The sequence below is a fragment of the Dendrobates tinctorius genome, unplaced genomic scaffold (assembly GCF_039654945.1).
Source record: "Dendrobates tinctorius isolate UK_male_01 unplaced genomic scaffold, ASM3965494v1 ptg000180l, whole genome shotgun sequence".
Taxonomy (NCBI): domain Eukaryota; kingdom Metazoa; phylum Chordata; class Amphibia; order Anura; family Dendrobatidae; genus Dendrobates; species Dendrobates tinctorius.
In genome coordinates this window covers 629,268-649,647 of record NW_027361847.1, presented here as the reverse complement: position 1 = coordinate 649,647, position 20,380 = coordinate 629,268, and the positions used below count along the sequence as shown (strand labels likewise).

Sequence of the window (20,380 nt, the reverse complement as noted above, 5' to 3'; positions counted from 1 at the left end):
GACAGTTATGTCACAAGGGGCCCAAAACAGTCCCAACCAGTTTTCAAAAAAAATATGAGCAGGTGTCTTTTGCCATTTCTGCCATTGCTAGCCTCCTTAAGCATCTGGCAGCACTGAACTGTCGAGTTTCGGCCTCGAGACTTCAGTTCTGCCTTGCTCAAGTGATATTCTTGGGTCACTGTCTCCTTCAGGGTGCCAGACACCTCGCAGAAGAAAGAAAAATAGCTGTCAGCTCCCTTCCTTTCCCCAAAGATGAAACTGAACTCCAGTGTTTTCTTGGACTATGTACTTATTGTTGTCAGTGGATACTGGATGCATCCCGCATAATGCAACCCCTTTACAACGCCTTGAAAGACGGTATAATGAACTATAAGGAAGGATGGCAGTGATGAGGATTACCTCCAATATGACTGTTCCCAACTTCTGACTGAAGAAACAGCTACTCCACCAAATGTCAGTGAGAATCCACTCCCAAATCCTAATCTGGTGTTTTACACGGATGGTTCAAGATATGCTGGTGAGTTTGGTAGATTCCACACGGGATACTCTGTTACCACAGAGGACACTGTAGTGCACGCAGCTGCGCTCCCGCCCTCACAGTCAGCACAAGAAGCAGAACTCCAGGCTCTGTCTACTGCATGCACTTTGGCCAAGAACAGATGGGCTAATATATACACGGACTCACGGTATGCATTTGGTATTGCTCATGATTTTGGGGCTCTATGGGCCAATCGAGGGTTTATTACTACTGCCGGAACCCCAGTGAAAAATGCTGAAGCTGTTAAAACCCTCATGAACTCGATCAAATTACCTACTCAGGTGGTTATTATCAAAGTTAAGGTGCACGGTCCTAGGAACAGTCCACAGACTGTTGGCAACACATTTGTGGATATGCAAGCAAAAGCCGCCACTCTCTTACCCGTTAAACCAACCATACCAACTATGGTGACCACACGCTCTCAGCGTAAACAGTTACAAGAAGCATTGACCCTACAAGAACCTGATGATCTACAACAGACTGAAGTTTTCTGTCGGACCCTGCGAGACCGCTTAATGACGATGCAGAGAATGTATCCAAAGGAAGAGGTGAAGCAATGGAAGACTGATGGGGCACGAATGGATAATGGTCTCTGGAAAAAGGACCAACTCGTGTGTCTCCCTAAGCGGATGTACCCTGCTATTGCCATATTGGCACATGGACCTACACATCGAGGAAAGAATCAGGCCCTCGCACTGGTGGAAAAATTCTACTGGGCCCCGGTTCTCCAGTTGGCCGGAAGCATTCCCTGTTACCAACATGACTGCAAAAACCACAGCGAAGAAACTGGTGATGGAAGTCATATGCAGATATGGGGTTCTAGAAGGTGTTGAAAGTGATCAAGGCCCGGCCTTTTCTTCTCATGTGTACCAAGAAGTTCTGACAATGCTTGGATCCACTGTAGCCCTCCATACTCCGTACCACCCACAATCCAGTGGGAAAGATGAGAGGTTGAATGGCACACTGAAGGGACAATTGACCAAAATGATGCAGGAGACTACGTCTCCATGGCCAGAGCTCCTACCCATTGTACTATACCACATTCGTACTACCCCTATTGCAAAACATGGCCTGTCCCCATATGACATATTGTTTGATACCAGGCCCCGAGTTGTAAATTTCCAGCCCCAGCAGGTATCAGAAGAAACTGACCGTGCTGTTCAATATGTTATTCTGCTTAGTAAAAATCTTGCTAACACCCATGCTCTAGTTTTCTTTTCCAGATTCAGCAGAAACCAACACCTGTCATAACCTGAAGCCTGGTGATTTGGTAGTCGTGAAATAGCATGTCAGGAAGCACGGACTAGAACCCTTGTATGACGGTCCCTATCAAGTTCTCCTCATCACCCAACAAGCCAATAGCAAATGAAGGGGACATAATGTTTTGGTTTTTCGCATTTTCCATATTATTATTGGTAGAAGTTAAAGTTAGAAGATATTCAAAGACTCAAAGATAAATACGATAAAGACAATGATTGTAATAGGACAGTTTGTGGTCAGACACCTTCTCCTTTCTCAATCCAGCCAATTGGTTTAAGGGAATTGGGGGCTGGATAGCTGGGATCTTACAGAGCTTGTTACACATTGCTGCCTGTATCCTTGTTGTATACGTGATACTAAAACTTGTTCTTTGGTGTATTTCTGTATGTATTAGGAAATTCTACACTAAGCCAGCTAATGATGATACCAAAGGCGTCGTTGCCCCTGCTCTTCTCTGCACCGATCTCAAAAGGTTACTTGATGAAGATGTTGAAGCCAAGCACATGCCTACCTACAAAAGATCCCCACCACCGTCATCAAAAATTGTTATTCGTGAACTGCAGTATACAGGGGGGACGGGTGCGCCGCGACAGCCAAGACAGATAACACGGCATCAGTCATGTGAAGACCAGTACCCCTCAAGCTGTTAGCTTGGGATAGCACCTCTGATGCTGCATATGTGTTAAAAAAATGTATCTAGGGGGGAATGTGAAGGGTTAATACTAAAATCAGAGTTGACGTTTCGTTTTATCCATTCTCTGAAGGCTTCGTTTCTTAATTTTTGTTGTTGTAAGATAAATTTTTGTAATTGGCATGGGCTGTCATGAAACCAGACTGTTCTCATCAGGTACAAAGATAAGGGAGGCGGGGGTGTAAAACTCTGAAGAATATGCCATTATACTCCTTTCCTTTGGGAGGAATAGGGCTAAGTGACAGCACATGTGAAAAAGACTTGGGTATACTAATAGATCACAGACTGAATATGAGTCAACAGTGTGATGCAGCAGCAAAAAAGGCAAATGCAGTTCTAGGATGTATTAACAGAAGCATACAGTCTAGATCACGTGAAGTCATTATTTCCCTCTACTCCTCTTTGGTCAGACCTCATCTGGAATATTGTGTCCAGTTTTGGGCACCACATTTTAAAAAAGACATCAACAAACTGGAGCAAGTTCAGAAAAGAGCGACCAGAATGGTGACCGGTCTGCAAACCCTGTCTTATGAGGAAAGGTTGCAGGATTTGGGAATGTTTAGTTTGCAAAAGAGAAGACTGAGAGGAGACTTAATTGCTGTCTACAAATATCTAAAGGGCTGTTACATTGTAGAAGGATCAACTTTATTCTCATTTGCACAAGGAAAGACTAGAAGCAATGGGATGAAACTGAATGGGAGGAGACACAGATTAGATATTAGAAAAAACTTTTTGACAGTTAGAGTGATCAATGAGTGGAACAGGCTGCCACGAGAAGTGGTGAGTTCTCCTTCAATGGAAGTCTTCAAACAGAGGCTGGACAGACATCTGACTGGGATGATTTAGCAAATCCTGCTTTGAGCAGGGGGTTGGACCAGATGGCCCAGGAGGTCCCTTCCAACTCTATGATTCTATGATACTACTTTCTACGCTATTTAGGTACGGACATATATGTAGTTTCTGGTTTCCTTGCAATATTATTGGCTTATAAAGTGAAATGATGCTATTGGTACTTGAGAACCTTGCATAATTAAGCAAAAGATTATAAAAGATGTGACTAAAATAAAGGGGTTTAGTGATCTGCCTCAATCCTCCCGTACAGAGACCCGTCTCCGTGTGGTCATTTGAGTTGCTAGCAACACTGGAATAATTTGGAAATCACTGGCTCAACCATGAAGGGTTAATTTAGCCCTCCCTAAATAGCTACCTCGACAAAGTGTCAGCCAAAAGGGAGGAGCCGGACGCCGACCACGACTGATGACATTGAGCCTGCACCGATTCTGAGGGACGGACGAGCGACAGCGGATTAGGGGGAAAATCATCAGTAAATTAACCCCGACTCTGCTGAGTAACAATCCACAACACACTTAGGGACCAAAAGAACTCACAGGAGAGAACGGACAGAAGGACGAGACATCTGCAGAGAAAATGTGACCGATGCTCTAAGGAAGGAGAAAGATTCTGAAAGAAGAGAACGAAGACTCAAGACTGATGAAGACGAGACGACAGCGGAGAAACCGCGACTCACAGATCAGAAGAAAATAATCAGGGAAATGAAAGCTGTTGTCAGACGGAGAAAATGTAGAGAAAACCAGAGCAAGTCTGGAGAAAACTCATCTATTATAGGAGGAGGCCGGAGAGACGTCATCACATCCACCGGAGCCAACAAGGAGCCTCGCTGCTCACCTCGTGGTGTAAGAGGCCGGAGCTCCTCCATCATCACGGCCTGGTACGGATCCTGGTGTCCTTCTAGATACTCCCACTCCTCCATGGAGAGATAGACAGCGACGTCCTGACACCTTATAGGAACCTGACAACAACGACACCGTCATCACCCAGAATCCTCCAGTATAATGTCCCAGCAGTCACCTCTCCGCTCATCACCCAGAATCCTCCAGTGCCGTCCTGTATAATGTCCCAGCAGTCACCTCTCCGCTCATCACCCAGAATCCTCCAGTGCCGTCCTGTATAATGTCCCAGCAGTCACCTCTCCGCTCATCACCCAGAATCCTCCAGTGCCGTCCTGTGTAATGTCCCAGCAGTCACCTCTCCGCTCATCACCCAGAATCCTCCAGTGCTGAATAATGTCCCAGCAGTCACCTCTCCGCTCATCACCCAGAATCCTCCAGTGCACTCATGTATAATGTCCCAGCAGTCTCCTCTCCGCTCATCACCCAGAATCCTCCAGTGCCATCCTGTATAATGTCCCAGCAGTCACCTCTCCGCTCATCACCCAGAATCCTCCAGTGCCGTCCTGTATAATGTCCCAGCAGTCACCTCATCACCCAGAATCCTCCAGTGCCGTCCTGTATAATGTCCCAGCAGTCACCTCTCCGCTCATCACCCAGAATCCTCCAGTGCCTTCCTGTGTAATGTCCCAGCAGTCACCTCTCCGCTCATCACCCAGAATCCTCCAGTGCCGTCCTGTATAATGTCCCAGCAGTCACCTCTCCGCTCATCACCCAGAATCCTCCAGTGCCGTCCTGTATAATGTCCCAGCAGTCACCTCTCCGCTCATCACCCAGAATCCCCCAGTGCCATCCTGTATAATGTCCCAGCAGTCACCTCTCCGCTCATCACCCAGAATCCTCCAGTGCCGTCCTGTATAATGTCCCAGCAGTCACCTCTCCGCTCATCACCCAGAATCCCCCAGTGCCGTCCTGTATAATGTCCCAGCAGTCACCTCTCCGCTCATCACCCAGAATCCTCCAGTGCCGTCCTGTATAATGTCCCAGCAGTCACCTCTCCGCTCATCACCCAGAATCCTCCAGTGCCGTCCTGTATAATGTCCCAGCAGTCACCTCTCCGCTCATCACCCAGAATCCCCCACTGCCGTCCTGTATAATGTCCCAGCAGTCACCTCTCCGCTCATCACCCAGAATCCCCCAGTGCCGTCCTGTATAATGTCCCAGCAGTCACCTCTCCGCTCATCACCCAGAATCCTCCAGTGCCGTCCTGTATAATGTCCCAGCAGTCACCTCTCTGCTCATCACCCAGAATCCTCCAGTGCTGTCCTGTATAATGTCCCAACGGTCACCTCTCCGCTCATCACCCAGAATCCCCCAGTGCCGTCCTGTATAATGTCCCAGCAGTCACCTCTCTGCTCATCACCCAGAATCCTCCAGTGCTGTCCTGTATAATGTCCCAGCAGTCACCTCTCCGCTCATCACCCAGAATCCCCCAGTGCCGTCCTGTATAATGTCCCAGCAGTCACCTCTCTGCTCATCACCCAGAATCCTCCAGTGCTGTCCTGTATAATGTCACAGCGGTCACCTCTCCGCTCATCACCCGGAATCCTCCAGTGCCATCCTGTATAATGTCCCAGCGGTCACCTCTCCGCTCATCACCCAGAATCCCCCAGTGCCGTCCTGTATAATGTCACAGCGGTCACCTCTCCGCTCATCACCCAGAATCCTCCAGTGCCATCCTGTATAATGTCCCAGCGGTCACCTCTCCGCTCATCACCCAGAATCCTCCAGTGCCGTCCTGTATAATGTCCCAGCAGTCACCTCTCCGCTCATCACCCAGAATCCCCCAGTGCCATCCTGTATAATGTCCCAGCAGTCACCTCTCTGCTCATCACCCAGAATCCTCCAGTGCTGTCCTGTATAATGTCCCAGCAGTCACCTCTCCGCTCATCACCCAGAATCCCCCAGTGCCGTCCTGTATAATGTCCCAGCAGTCTCCTCTCCGCTCATCACCCAGAATCCTCCAGTGCCATCCTGTATAATGTCCCAGCAGTCACCTCATCACCCAGAATCCTCCAGTGTCGTCCTGTATAATGTCCCAGCAGTCACCTCATCACCCAGAATCCTCCAGTGCCGTCCTGTATAATGTCCCAGCAGTCACCTCATCACCCAGAATCCTCCAGTGCCGTCCTGTATAATGTCCCAGCAGTCACCTCTCCGCTCATCACCCAGAATCCCCCAGTGCCGTCCTGTATAATGTCCCAGCAGTCTCCTCTCCGCTCATCACCCAGAATCCTCCAGTGCCATCCTGTATAATGTCCCAGCAGTCACCTCATCACCCAGAATCCTCCAGTGTCGTCCTGTATAATGTCCCAGCAGTCACCTCATCACCCAGAATCCTCCAGTGTCGTCCTGTATAATGTCCCAGCAGTCACCTCATCACCCAGAATCCTCCAGTGTCGTCCTGTATAATGTCCCAGCAGTCACCTCATCACCCAGAATCCTCCAGTGCCATCCTGTATAATGTCCCAGCAGTCACCTCATCACCCAGAATCCTCCAGTGCCGTCCTGTATAATGTCCCAGCAGTCACCTCATCACCCAGAATCCTCCAGTGCCGTCCTGTATAATGTCCCAGCAGTCACCTCTCCCCTCATCACCCAGAATCCTCCAGTGCCGTCCTGTATAATGTCCCAGCAGTCACCTCTCCACTCATCACCCAGAATCCTCCAGTGCCGTCCTGTGTAATGTCCCAGCAGTCACCTCTCCGCTCATCACCCAGAATCCCCCAGTGCCGTCCTGTATAATGTCCCAGCAGTCACCTCTCCGCTCATCACCCAGAATCCTCCAGTGCTGTCCTGTATAATGTCCCAGCAGTCACCTCTCCGCTCATCACCCAGAATCCTCCAGTGTTGTCCTGTATAATGTCCCAGCAGTCACCTCTCCGCTCATCACCCAGAATCCCCCAGTGCTGTCCTGTATAATGTCCCAGCAGTCACCTCTCCGCTCATCACCCAGAATACCCCAGTGCCGTCCTGTATAATGTCCCAGCAGTCACCTCTCCGCTCATCACCCAGAATCCCCCAGTGCCGTCCTGTATAATGTCCCAGCAGTCACCTCTCCGCTCATCACCCAGAATCCCCCAGTGCTGTCCTGTATAATGTCCCAGCAGTCACCTCTCCGCTCATCACCCAGAATCCCCCAGTGCCGTCCTGTATAATGTCCCAGCAGTCACCTCTCCAGTCATCACCCAGAATCCCCCAGTGCCGTCCTGTATAATGTCCCAGCAGTCACCTCCCCGCTCATCACCCAGAATCCCCCAGTGCTGTCCTGTATAATGTCCCAGCAGTCACCTCTCCGCTCATCACCCAGAATCCCCCAGTGCCGTCCTGTATAATGTCCCAGCAGTCACCTCTCCTCTCATCACCCAGAATCCCCCAGTGCCGTCCTGTATAATGTCCCAGCAGTCACCTCTCCTCTCATCACCCAGAATCCTCCAGTGCTGTCCTGTATAATGTCCCAGCAGTCACCTCTCCGCTCATCACCCAGAATCCTCCAGTGCCGTCCTGTATAATGTCCCAGCAGTCACCTCTCCGCTCATCACCCAGAATCCTCCAGTGCCGTCCTGTATAATGTCCCAGCGGTCACCTCTCCGCTCATCACCCAGAATCCCCCAGTGCCGTCCTGTATAATGTCACAGCGGTCACCTCTCCGCTCATCACCCAGAATCCTCCAGTGCCATCCTGTATAATGTCCCAGCGGTCACCTCTCCGCTCATCACCCAGAATCCTCCAGTGCCGTCCTGTATAATGTCCCAGCGGTCACCTCTCCGCTCATCACCCAGAATCCCCCAGTGCCATCCTGTATAATGTCCCAGCAGTCACCTCTCTGCTCATCACCCAGAATCCTCCAGTGCTGTCCTGTATAATGTCCCAGCAGTCACCTCTCCGCTCATCACCCAGAATCCCCCAGTGCCGTCCTGTATAATGTCCCAGCAGTCTCCTCTCCGCTCATCACCCAGAATCCTCCAGTGCCATCCTGTATAATGTCCCAGCAGTCACCTCATCACCCAGAATCCTCCAGTGCCGTCCTGTATAATGTCCCAGCAGTCACCTCTCCACTCATCACCCAGAATCCTCCAGTGCCGTCCTGTGTAATGTCCCAGCAGTCACCTCTCCGCTCATCACCCAGAATCCCCCAGTGCCGTCCTGTATAATGTCCCAGCAGTCACCTCTCCGCTCATCACCCAGAATCCTCCAGTGCTGTCCTGTATAATGTCCCAGCAGTCACCTCTCCGCTCATCACCCAGAATCCTCCAGTGTTGTCCTGTATAATGTCCCAGCAGTCACCTCTCCGCTCATCACCCAGAATCCCCCAGTGCTGTCCTGTATAATGTCCCAGCAGTCACCTCTCCGCTCATCACCCAGAATACCCCAGTGCCGTCCTGTATAATGTCCCAGCAGTCACCTCTCCGCTCATCACCCAGAATCCCCCAGTGCCGTCCTGTATAATGTCCCAGCAGTCACCTCTCCGCTCATCACCCAGAATCCCCCAGTGCTGTCCTGTATAATGTCCCAGCAGTCACCTCTCCGCTCATCACCCAGAATCCCCCAGTGCCGTCCTGTATAATGTCCCAGCAGTCACCTCTCCTCTCATCACCCAGAATCCTCCAGTGCTGTCCTGTATAATGTCCCAGCAGTCACCTCTCCGCTCATCACCCAGAATCCTCCAGTGCCGTCCTGTATAATGTCCCAGCAGTCACCTCTCCGCTCATCACCCAGAATCCTCCAGTGCCGTCCTGCATAATGTCCCAGCAGCCACCTCTCCGCTCATCACCCAGAATCCTCCAGTGCCGTCCTGCATAATGTCCCAGCAGCCACCTCTCCGCTCATCACCCAGAATCCTCCAGTGCCGTCCTGTATAATGTCCCAGCAGTCTCCTCTCCGCTCATCACCCAGAATCCTCCAGTGCCGTCCTGTATAATGTCCCAGCAGTCTCCTCTCCGCTCATCACCCAGAATCCTCCAGTGCTGTCCTGTATAATGTCCCAGCAGTCACCTCTCCGCTCATCACCCAGAATCCTCCAGTCCTGTATAATGTCCCAGCAGTCACCTCTCCGCTCAGCAGCTCGATCATCTTGTTGCTGAGCTCCAGGATCTTCTTGTTCCTCTCATGTATCGGGGAATGCGGGGGAGGCTCTGTGATGGGGCCTGGGCTCCACCCTCCTGGAGATGGATGATGGGAGTCACACAGTCCCCCGGTGTCTTCCTCACTATTGTGTAATCCTGTGTATGGAGAGAGACACTTAGGGAGAAGAATTCCTTCCCGACTCCAGATCTGACAATCAGTAGAAATCCCGGGATCAATAACCGTCTCCAGTAATCTGGGGCCATAACCGGGAATATTATTACACTCCGGACAGACATCCCGGCCCCTCTACAGCTCTTACAGGGAATCCCCATGACAACTCCTCCGGGCAGAGAGCTCCACAGAATCCCTGCTCTTACAGTAAAGAATCCTTCTCTCCTATTCTGGATTTCCTCCTCCCGGTGTCGGACTCGTCACATCACACAATAAAGCTGATAGAAATGTAGAGGAGTTACCTCTCCGCTCAGCAGGGAGATGATCTCCAGGGCGCAGTGGAATAATCTCCTGGTGGTCTCATCCCTGTCCTCGTCCATCCTCGGGGGTCATTCAGGAGGAGGAGGGATGAGCACGGGATCAGCTGGAGGGATCTCGTACTGCCGGCGTCTTCATGATGAAGGAGAAGATGGAAATCACAGGGGACGAGAGAACGACAATCACTAAATTCTGCCCAAATATCAACATTTATCAGGAAGAATCTGGAGGAAAAGCCACAAAACTCCACCGCGGCCTCCTCCGCCGATCTGACCGCTCATCATCAGCCTTGTAGGAGGACGGTCACCATGGTAACTACACCTCCAGTGGAGGACGGTTACCATGGTAACTACACCTCCAGCGGGGGCCGTGAGGGGAGGAGGAGACGCTGCACATCCCCCATACAATGCTGCCCGTCCCCAACACTGAGGAGCCGCAGTCACATGGAGCAGGAGCCTCCACAGGAACAGCTCTGATCTCCCCCCACACTCTCCTCTCACAGATTCACCACAAACCCTCCTGTCATCTCACCGGAATGGCGGGAACCGGAAATCTGCTGCTGGCTGACCCCAGAGAACACGAGCTGCGCACACCCGGGACGGAGCGGCTGCACTGAGCACTGGAGGACCTGTGGTGACGTCACCGTCATGTGATCAGGGGGCGGGGCTCAGGAGAGAAGTGGTGAAGGACCTGTGGTGACGTCACCGTCATGTGATTGGGGGCGGGGCTCTGGATGGAAGTGGTGAAGAACCTGTGGTGACGTCACTATCATGTGACTAGGGGGCGGGGCTCAGGACAGAAGTGGCGAATGGCCTGCGGTGACGTCACTATCATGTGACTAGGGGGCGGGGCTCAAGACTACAGTGGTATGGGTTTTGTAGTTAGATCCAGTCATGTGACCGTGCTGACGTCACACAGCTCCTCCCCTCAGTGCAGCAGGCTCCTCCTGTAGTGCTGTAGTGAGGGCTCTCCCTGGTTTCGGCTCCTCTTGCACATAGTGACATTTTCCCGCTTTTCTTCCTTCTCTATAAAGCCTGGGCCTCGTTATACAGCTGTCCCGGTGTGTAGTGGAGGCTCTGCCGCCATGTTGTCAGCCTGTGGCTCCTGTCTGTGCTGTGACTTGTAGTTCTCTGGTGTCGGTGCTGGAGGGGAGACTCCGCTCAGCGCCTCAGAACCCGCACTCTGGATGAGCACAGCAGGAGACTCCGCCTCTCTTCATTCTGTTATGCACTGACTGCAGTCTGCCCTGCTACCAGTCACCTGCTCCCCAGTAACCGCAATGCCCCCTTGGCAGAAACATGGAGGACGGTAACCGAAACTCCCATTAACAAGCAGCGGGGCTCTAGACGTGGAATGCCCGGACACTGTGCTGGCTGGGAGACATGTTCCCCTGTGGGTGCACCGCAACCTTTCCCATAGCAAGTGTGTAACGCCAATGGATGTAGCAGCTCAGAGCACGCTGGTGGCAGTGGATGAGGAGACAGTATCGAATATACAAAGCTCAAAGTGTGTGTATGTCCGGGATTGGCATCCGCACCGTCGCAGCTACAGCCACAAAATTTGGCACAGTCACACGTCTGGACCCCGAGAGCGTCCTAGGCTATGTTGTGAGGCGAAATTTTAACCCCGCACGTTCCAATTCACCAAACAATTTTGCCCCTATCTACATAATGGGGAAACAGTGTGTGCGCATCAAGCCCCGCCCCTCATTATGATGTCACAATGGTTGACTATGGGATGGCGGATGTGTGACGGGTATATGGGCACGGGACTATGGGATGGCGGATATGTATGATGGGTATATGGGCACTGGACTGTGGGATGGCGGATATGTATGATGGGTATATGGGCACGAGACTATGGGATGGAGGATATGTATGATGGGTATATGGGCACGGGACTATGGGATGGAGGATATGTATGATGGGTATATGGGCACGGGACTATGGGATGGAGGATATGTATGATGGGTATATGGGCACGGGACTATGGGATGGCGGATATGTATGATGGGTATATGGGCACGGGACTATGGGATGGAGAATATGTATGATGGGTATATGGGCACTCGACTATGGGATGGAGAATATGTATGATGGGTATATGGGCACGGGACTATGGGATGGAGAATATGTATGATGGGTATATGGGCACTCGACTATGGGATGGAGAATATGTATGATGGGTATATGGGCATGGGACTATGGGATGGAGAATATGTATGATGGATATATGGGCACAGGACTATGGGATGGAGGATGTGTGATGGTTATATGGGCATGTGACTATGGGATGGAGAATATGTATATGGGCATGGGACTATGGGATGGAGGATGTATGATGGGTATATGGACACTCGACTATGGGATGGAGGATATGCATGACGGCTGTATGGGCACGGGACTATGGGATGGCAGATACGTATGATGGGTATATGGGCACAGGACTATGGGATGGAGGATATGTATGATGGGTATATGGGAATGTGACTATGGGATGGAGAATATGTATGATGGGTATATGGGCACGGGCCTATGGGATCGTGGATATGTATGATGGGTATATGGGCACGGGACTATGGGATGGAGGATAATTACAATTTGTTATAACTAACCACAGTTAGTTACTATGCCCAGGCAGCACCGGGCTCTTCAGCTAGTTATTTATATAGCGCCATTGATTCCATGGTGCTGTACATGAGAAGGGGTTACATACAAATTACAGATATCACAGTAAACAAACTAACAATCACAGACTGATACAGAGTGGAGAGAGGGCCCTGCCCTTTCGGGCTTACATGCTACAGGATGGTGGGGAAGGAGACAGTAGGTTGGGGGGTTGCAGCAGCTCCAGTAGTGGTGAGGAGGCAGCTGGGATCATTGCAGGTTGTAGGCTTTCCTGAACAGGTGGGTTTTCAGGTTCCGTCTGAAGTGTGGTTGATAATCAGACGTGTTGGGGCAAAGAATTCCAGAGGATGGGGGCTATTCGGGAGAAGTCTTGGAGGTGGTTGGGTGAGGAGCGAATAAGTGTGGAGGAGAGAAGGAGGTCTTGGGAGGACCAGAGATTACGTTAGGGAAGGTATTGGGAGATTAGTTCAGAGACATATGGGGGAGACAGGTTATAGATGGTCTTGTAGGTCAGTATTAGTAATTTGAACTGGATACGCTGAGGGAATGGGAGCCAGTGAAGAGATTTGCAGAGGGGAGAAGCGGAGGAGTAGCGAGGAGAGAGATGGATTAGTCAGGCGGCAGAGTTAAGGATGGACTGGAGAGGTGCGAGGGTGTTAACAGGGAGGCCACAGAAAAGGATGTTGCAGTAGTCGAGGCGGGAGATGATGAGGGCATGTACAAGCATTTTAGTAGATTGAGGGTTGAGGAAAGGACGGATTCTGGAAATATTTTTGAGCTGGAGTAGACAGAAGGTGGAGAGAGCTTGGATGTGCAGTGTGAAGGACAGGGCAGAGTCAAGGATAACTCAGAGGCAGCGGACCTCCGATACAGGGGAAAGCGTGATGTCATTAATTGAGATAGATAGGACAGGTAAGGAAGATCTGTGAGATGGAGGAAAGATAATCAGTTCAGATTTGTCCACATTGAGCTTGAGGAAGCGAGAGGAGAAGAAGGAGGATATGGCTGATAGACACTTCGGGATTCTGGACAGCAGAGAGATGACGTCTGGGCCAGAGAGGTAGATCAGAGTGAAGGCCTCATTAAAACTATGCCCAATTTAAAGGAGCAGGTCTCCTAGACTTGGAATGCCCATACATGCAGTGCCTGGGCTGACAAACATTTCCCCCTGTGGGAGTAAAATTGTTAAAAATATTTTATGGGCATCATAGATCCCCTTGCCAAAAATTGGACTGGCTGTTGTGTGACGAACAGCCCACCGCCGTTCGTCCACTTACGGGCAACTAACGGGGGTCCTGCTGCCACCAAAACGCGACGAACAGTGGACCCTGTGTCACCACTATGTCACAGTCCCACCACTGACACGGGTGTATCAGCGGACGGAGGGACGAGACACACTGCCGGCACACGGCTATCACAGGCACAGTTGGGGCTTATCTTAGTTATCCCACCGCTGCCACCAATATGTGACGAACAGCCCACCGCCGTTCGTCCACTTACGGGCGACTAACGGGGGTCCCGCTGCCACCAAAACGCGACGGACAGCGGACCCTGTGTCACCACTATGTCACAGTCCCACCACTGACACGGGTGTTTCAGCGGACGGAGGGACGAGACACACTGCCGGCACACGGCTATCACAGGCACAGTTGGGGCTTATCTTAGTTATCCCACCACTGGCACCATGTGACCAAAATATCCAGCAAGCTACTCTCGTTCTACAATTTGCCGCAGGGGGGGTTTAATTTGGATGCCCCACCACTGCTATCAATCTTCCAAGTACTGCGGGGATTTATGTATATCCCACTTTCTCAGTTCCACTTTGGAACTCGCAGCTCTCCGGCGCCCCCCTTACCCTCAGGTCAGTCAGGGAACTGCACCTAGGATAATTAGTCGCCGGACGGACTGCCTGTTGTGAACCGGCAATTAGGCTTCTGCAGTAAGGGAATTATCAATGCTGTGGCCGCAGCCCCTTATTCAGCAATGTAAGACCCTTCTAGACTGCCAGCAAGCCACAATAGCCGTGCACAACGTGCTGCCACCAGTCACGGTTACTTAATTCACAGTGTTAAATTAAGAGGGTCCGTGGCAAACCCCTTGAATTAGTAGCGATTATCAAAGGCGTATAGTTCGATTCTTAGAGCATAGAGACAGACTAAATATTAAATCATTTATTTTCCGAAAGAGGACAGTGATTACAGATAAAAGTTGCTATAAAATTGAGACATAAAATATGTACAGTACAGATATAAAATAAAAGGATTAAAAGGATAGAAAGTCACACTCACATGTGGTCAGTTGGCATCCCATGTGGCTTTAAGGGGGGTGGAGGCGGAGCTGCACGTCTCCGCTCATCTGCGGGTCTTTCTAGCACGACGACTTGAGCTGTTCTGACCTCCCTGTACGGGAGGGGTACCTTATAGCCCGAGTGTGTGACATCACCGAAAGGGGCAGTCTGGAGAGTGCCCACCTCTCTTACTCTCTAGGTAGAAATCTTACTAAAACTTATAATAATCATAACTTAGTGGGGGAAGCCCGCACAGACATATATATGGCATCATTGTTTGTGGTTTGTGGAGTACAATAATTCCAGACCAAATATGCAGTAGTTCTGACCCGCCGTTTAGAAGGAACCCATATTTCAGGTTCTGTAAGTCTGAGAACTACGCCACAGGCGCCGTAAGGACGCCGGGATCGCGCAGATCACAAAAATATGATTGTTATATCTCTGCTGTGTATGGTTTTCGTAATATTACTTATTTTTTTGTTTCCCATATACCGGCATACAGCCTGTGTTTTTCCGAACAAAGGGATCCCTTCCCCCTGCTCTTCGAGAGGAAGTTGGTTTAAGGTTTCAGAGCTAGCCCAGGCAGGGGGGCACTGGTCAGTGTGTGAGTAAGCCATGGGCGAAAAGAGGAGGGGGGGCTGCATGAGCTGACAGCCTGCATTGTATATCACATGTTGCAGCACAGAACACGTTAACCCTGGTGATCTAGTGCCGGAGAATGAGGAGACATAATGATAAATCAGACTGAAATCAAACAAATAAGAAATGTGAATCCACCTATGAAAGAAAATAATAAAAGTGAGGGGTGAACACAGGTTCATATATATGAAGCAGAATGTGCCCGAGATATGATTGTCCCTAGCAACAGCTCAGAGACAGGGATATAAATAAAAATATAATATAATAGGATTTCAATATTTTTCTATTGGGGAGGCATACACTAGGTTCTAAGAGGATTGTCCAGAGATAGTAAAACTGGAAAATATAAGAATAAATGGGAAGAAAAAATGTACATCTCATTTTTATGACAGTTCCCCCCTGGGGGGAGTAACATTTGTTTTGGTTTCAAATTAGTAACAGGCATCATAAAAACACCCTTGGCAAAAATTGAGCGACTTTTGCATCACGGAATACGTTGACCCTGGTGTTCTACTGGTTGTGGATGATAATAATAATAATAATCTTTATTTTTATATAGCGCTAACATATTCCGCAGCGCTTTACAGTTTGCACACATCATCATCACTGTCCCCGATGGGGCTCACAATCTAAATTCCCTATTAGTATGTCTTTAGAATGTGGGAGGAAACCGGAGTGCCTGGAGGAAACCCACGCAAACACGGGGAGAACATACAAACTCCTTGCAGATGTTGTCCTTGGTGTCCTAGAACCCAGGACCCCAGCGCTGCAAGGCTGCAGTGCTAACCACTGAGCCACCGTGCCGCCCAATGAGAATAAGGAGGAGGATAACACCAAACAGACCAAATCAGGAAGCGGATACCCATGTGTGGGTGTGAAGAGGTGCATGAGAATACACCTCCACAAAAAAAGACAATGTATTTGAGGTTATGTTTCAATGTTTTAATTCGGTGGTATACAGAAGTCTTGCCCGATCCAGCCCTTGTTCATTTTTATAAGAGTCAGCCTGTCTGCATTGTCAGATGACAGACGGATGCACTTATCTGTTATAATTCCACCAGTGGCACTAAAAACCCGCTCTGACAGAACACTAGCAGCAGGGCAGGCCAGGTCCTCCAAGGCATAGAGAGCTCGTTCATGCCACGTGTCCAGCTTGGGTACCTGTTACAGAACCACTCAGCACCCAGAATATGTTGTGCAGTTATATGTATATAATAGGTTCCATGTGAGATGCATGTCCCTAATGTATCAGCAGTGTCCGCCCTCCCCCTACCTTTGTAATTCCCACAGTAAACATACGCAGGCTCCGGCCACCTGCGGCTTTTGTTTTGTTGCTGGCGATCAACCCTCGGGCTTCCACCAGGTCTTTTAATGTAGTCCTCTTTAACTTCTGGTAGTTATTTTCCATTCATTCCTTTCCTCCTGTAGAAGGGGTATCAAATCCCACTGGCTGCCACCAGTGTAACGGGGTCTTCCAAGCTGGGGTACCTCTTTCAGTACCACCCCGTGTTTTCGGAGATCCACTCTGCGTTGGCTGGAGTCTGAATGAATGATGCTAGCTGGAATTCCTCTGAGGGCATGGGCGCATATAAAAGATCACTGCTTCTCCATGTATTTCCAGTCTGACAACACTTTACTCCTAGGACACAGATTATATATCACACAGATACAGAGGGCCGGCCAATAGCCAAGCATCAGGCCAGACATGCATTACAAAAGCCGCAGGTGGCCGGAGCCTGCGTATGCTTACTGTGGGAATTACAAAGGTAGGGGGAGGGCGGACACTGCTGATACATTAGGGACATGCATCTCACATGGAACCTATTATATATACATATAACTGCACAACATATTCTGGGTGCTGAGTGGTTCTGTAACAGTACCCAATAACTAAAAGGCACAGAGGAATCCCCGAGGACGTTTGTATGATCTGCAACGTACTCCCTCTCTATCTTACCAAAGATTGCACTACTTGTGCCAGCACCCCCTGCCTCTGTGGCAGCACGATGGGAGGGTCTGAGAAAACTGTCCGAGAACTTTGCCAGTGTTCCTCTGCCTGAGCTGGATTGTAGTTTTGTCTCTGTCATTTGGACTCCTTGGCTGTAGAGCAAACTCTGACGTCTGCTGCCAGCGTTCTCACATGGAAATTTTTTTAGTAATTCTGCTACAAGGGCCCTCTGGTACAGCAACATTTTTGTACACCTGTCTGCCTCTGGAATAAGAGATTGAAAGGTTTCCTTGTATCGTGTGTCTAGAAGTGTCACCAACCAGTAATGAGTGTCACCGAAAATTTTTATAATGCGAGGGTCACGGGAAACGCAGCGCAACGTAAATTCAGCCATGTGTGCCAGAGTACTACCAGGTAAGACTTCCGTGTCCTCACCAACAGGACGACTGACCATACTGTCCTCCTCCTCCCTGTTCTCAGGCCATCCCCGCTGAACAGAAGGTATGACAGTTGTGCTTGCAGTACCGTCTATAGCGCATGAAAGTAGCTTCTGTTCTTCCTCCTCCTCATTGTCTACCAAATCCTCGTTGTAAAGACATGAGCCTGGGCTGAGTGTAATCACCCTGTATAGTTCCTTGCTCCATGTCCTCATGCTCTGCCTGCAATGCATCATCTTTAATTGTGATCAGAGAGGTTTTCAGAATGCTGAGAAGCGGGATGGTGATGCTAATGATGGTCTCATCGCCGCTCACCATCTTGGTGCAGTCCTCAAAGTTCTGGAGGATGGTACATATGTCTGACATCCATGTCCACTCCTGAGGTCTTATGTGTGCAGTCTGAACTGAACATTGACGGCCTTGTTGATGCTGGTAGTCAACAACTGCCCTCTTCTCACAAACCCTTTCCAACATATGCAGTGTAGAGTTCCAACGCGTGGGGACATGACACACCAGTCGGTGAGCCGGAAGATGCAAACGCTGCTGAAGCATGGCAAGGGCGGCTGAAGCTGTAGCTGACTTTCTAAAATGGGCAGACGGTGTACTTTCACTAGCAGATCCGGCAGCTCTGGGTAGCTTTTGAGAAAACGTTGAACCACGAGGTTAAGCACATGGGCCAGGCAAGGTACGTGTGTGAGCTCACCTTGCCTCAGAGCCACCACCAGGTTCAGGCCATTGTCACACACGACCATGCCTGGCTGTAGGTTCAGCGGTGTCAGCCAAATATCTGACTGCTCTTTCATCGCTATCCACAACTCTTCTGCATTGTGCGGTTTGTCACCTATGCAGATTAGCTTCAGCATAGCCTGTTGCCACTTGGCTGAGGCAGTGCTGCAATGCTTCCAGCTTCTCGCTGATGTGTACATTTCAGGGATGGAGGTTGAAGAGGAGGAGGAGGTGCAGGAGCTGTAGACTGTGGGGGCAACCCTGACTGACATAGGGTCCGCAATCCTTGGCGTGGGGAGGATGTGTTCCATCCCAAGGTCCGACAGGGTCCCTGCTTCCACTATATTAACCCAGTGTGCCATCAGTGAGATGTACCGTCCCTGCCCACAGGCACTTGTCCACGTGTCCGTGGTTAGGTGGACTTTCCCGGTAACAGTATTGTTGAGGGCCCGGGTAATGTTGTGGGACACATGGTGGTGTAATGCCGGTACGGCACAACGGGAGAAATAATGACTGGGGACCGAGTACCGGCAGTGTTCCTGGAGCCTGGGGTTCAGCCCAGAAAGTTGGGTGCTTTGCTGCCATGTGCCTAATCATGCTGGTGGTGGTCAGGCTGGTAGTTTTCCTACCCCTGCTATGCGGGCATGGCAAGTGCTGCAAATGGCCTGTTTGGGGTTATCGGCAGAATCTTTAAAAAATAACCAGACTCTGGAAGATCTAACAGAAGGAATGGCAACTTCCGTCCTGTTGGTGTTACGGCGAACAGATGCACGCCTTCTGTCTGCAGCCACCACACTGCTTCTTCCTGCCTGTTGGGGTGATATGCCTCCTTCACCATGTGTGCTGCTGTCCTCGCTCTGCATGTCCTCCTGCTAGGTTGGGTCAGTCACTATGTCATCCACCACCTCATCTTCCACATCCGCACCCTGCTCCTCCTCCTGACTTTCCGGCAATTGTGTCTCATCATCATCCACCTCTTGTGACCGTGGCTGCTCAAATATTTGTGCATCGCTACATGGAATATCATCTTGCCTCACTTCAAGTGGAGCAAGCGAGAGGCACGAATCTCTAAATGGAAAACTGAACAGCTCTTCGGAGTATCCGAGTGTGGGATCAGTTGTCTCAGGGCACTCTGCATGGTGGAAGGAAGGAGGATCAGGGTGAGTAATATCCAGTCCACACTCACGGCTACTCAGACTTGACCGTGTGGAAGACATAGTGGTGGTGGTGGTGGCTAAGTGACTGGAAGCATTATCCGCTATCCAACCAACAACCGTTTCAAACTGCTCTGGCTTCAATAGTGGTATGGTGTGGTCCCCTAGAAACTGGGACAGGAAGGTCGAGCGTGAAGATGTGGGTCTTTCCTGTGGCCCACTTTCAGCTTGGCCACAGCCTCGTCCTCTGCATGCACCATCAGCATCACATACACTGCCCCGTCCCTTGCCCCTTGTCTTGCCCATTTTAAATGGACTACTGAAATATTTGAAATGCTCAATACAAATGGATTTATTTGGAGAAAAATTATATGTGATCAGTATGCATGCAAAGCGAAGATTTTTCCACCACAGATACACCAGGCCTCAGTCTGAGATAACAGACTGTATTAATTTTTTTATAGGTTTTGTGTTAATTTTTGAAAACACAAAATAATGAGTAGAACAAGGCTAGCAGACAGAACTATCCAAAGTATGCCTGTGAAGCAAAGATTTTTACACCACAGATACATGAGGCCTCAGCCTGAGATAACAGACTGTATATTTTTTTTTTATTTTTTGGATAAAAAACACTGCTGGATATAACGCGAGAGACAGTGTCACGTCGGCGGCGGTAGCCGCCGCTGCCCCAGCAGCGGCGGGGCCCGCCGCCGCCTATACTCACCGGCGCCTGCCACGCCGGACTGTGTCCGCCTTCTCCTCGTTCCCC

The 20,380-nt window shown here is 50.2% G+C and overlaps 2 protein-coding genes across 2 annotated transcripts in view; both read right to left on the bottom strand.

The window, feature by feature from the left end:
- The window catches only part of LOC141054903 (oocyte zinc finger protein XlCOF8.4-like), a 206,272-nt gene extending 195,862 nt beyond the window's left edge, over positions 1–10,410 (bottom strand). Inside the window, exon 1 of the mRNA XM_073551802.1 lies at positions 10,325–10,410. The gene's annotated coding sequence lies outside the window, so the exon portion shown is untranslated. The remainder of the gene's footprint in view (positions 1–10,324) is intronic.
- The window catches only part of LOC141054919 (uncharacterized), a 205,864-nt gene that overhangs the window by 104,715 nt on the left and 80,769 nt on the right, over positions 1–20,380 (bottom strand). The window contains 2 exon segments of the mRNA XM_073551813.1: positions 4,176–4,299; positions 9,287–9,451. Coding sequence (XP_073407914.1) covers positions 4,176–4,299; positions 9,287–9,451 — 289 coding nt within the window.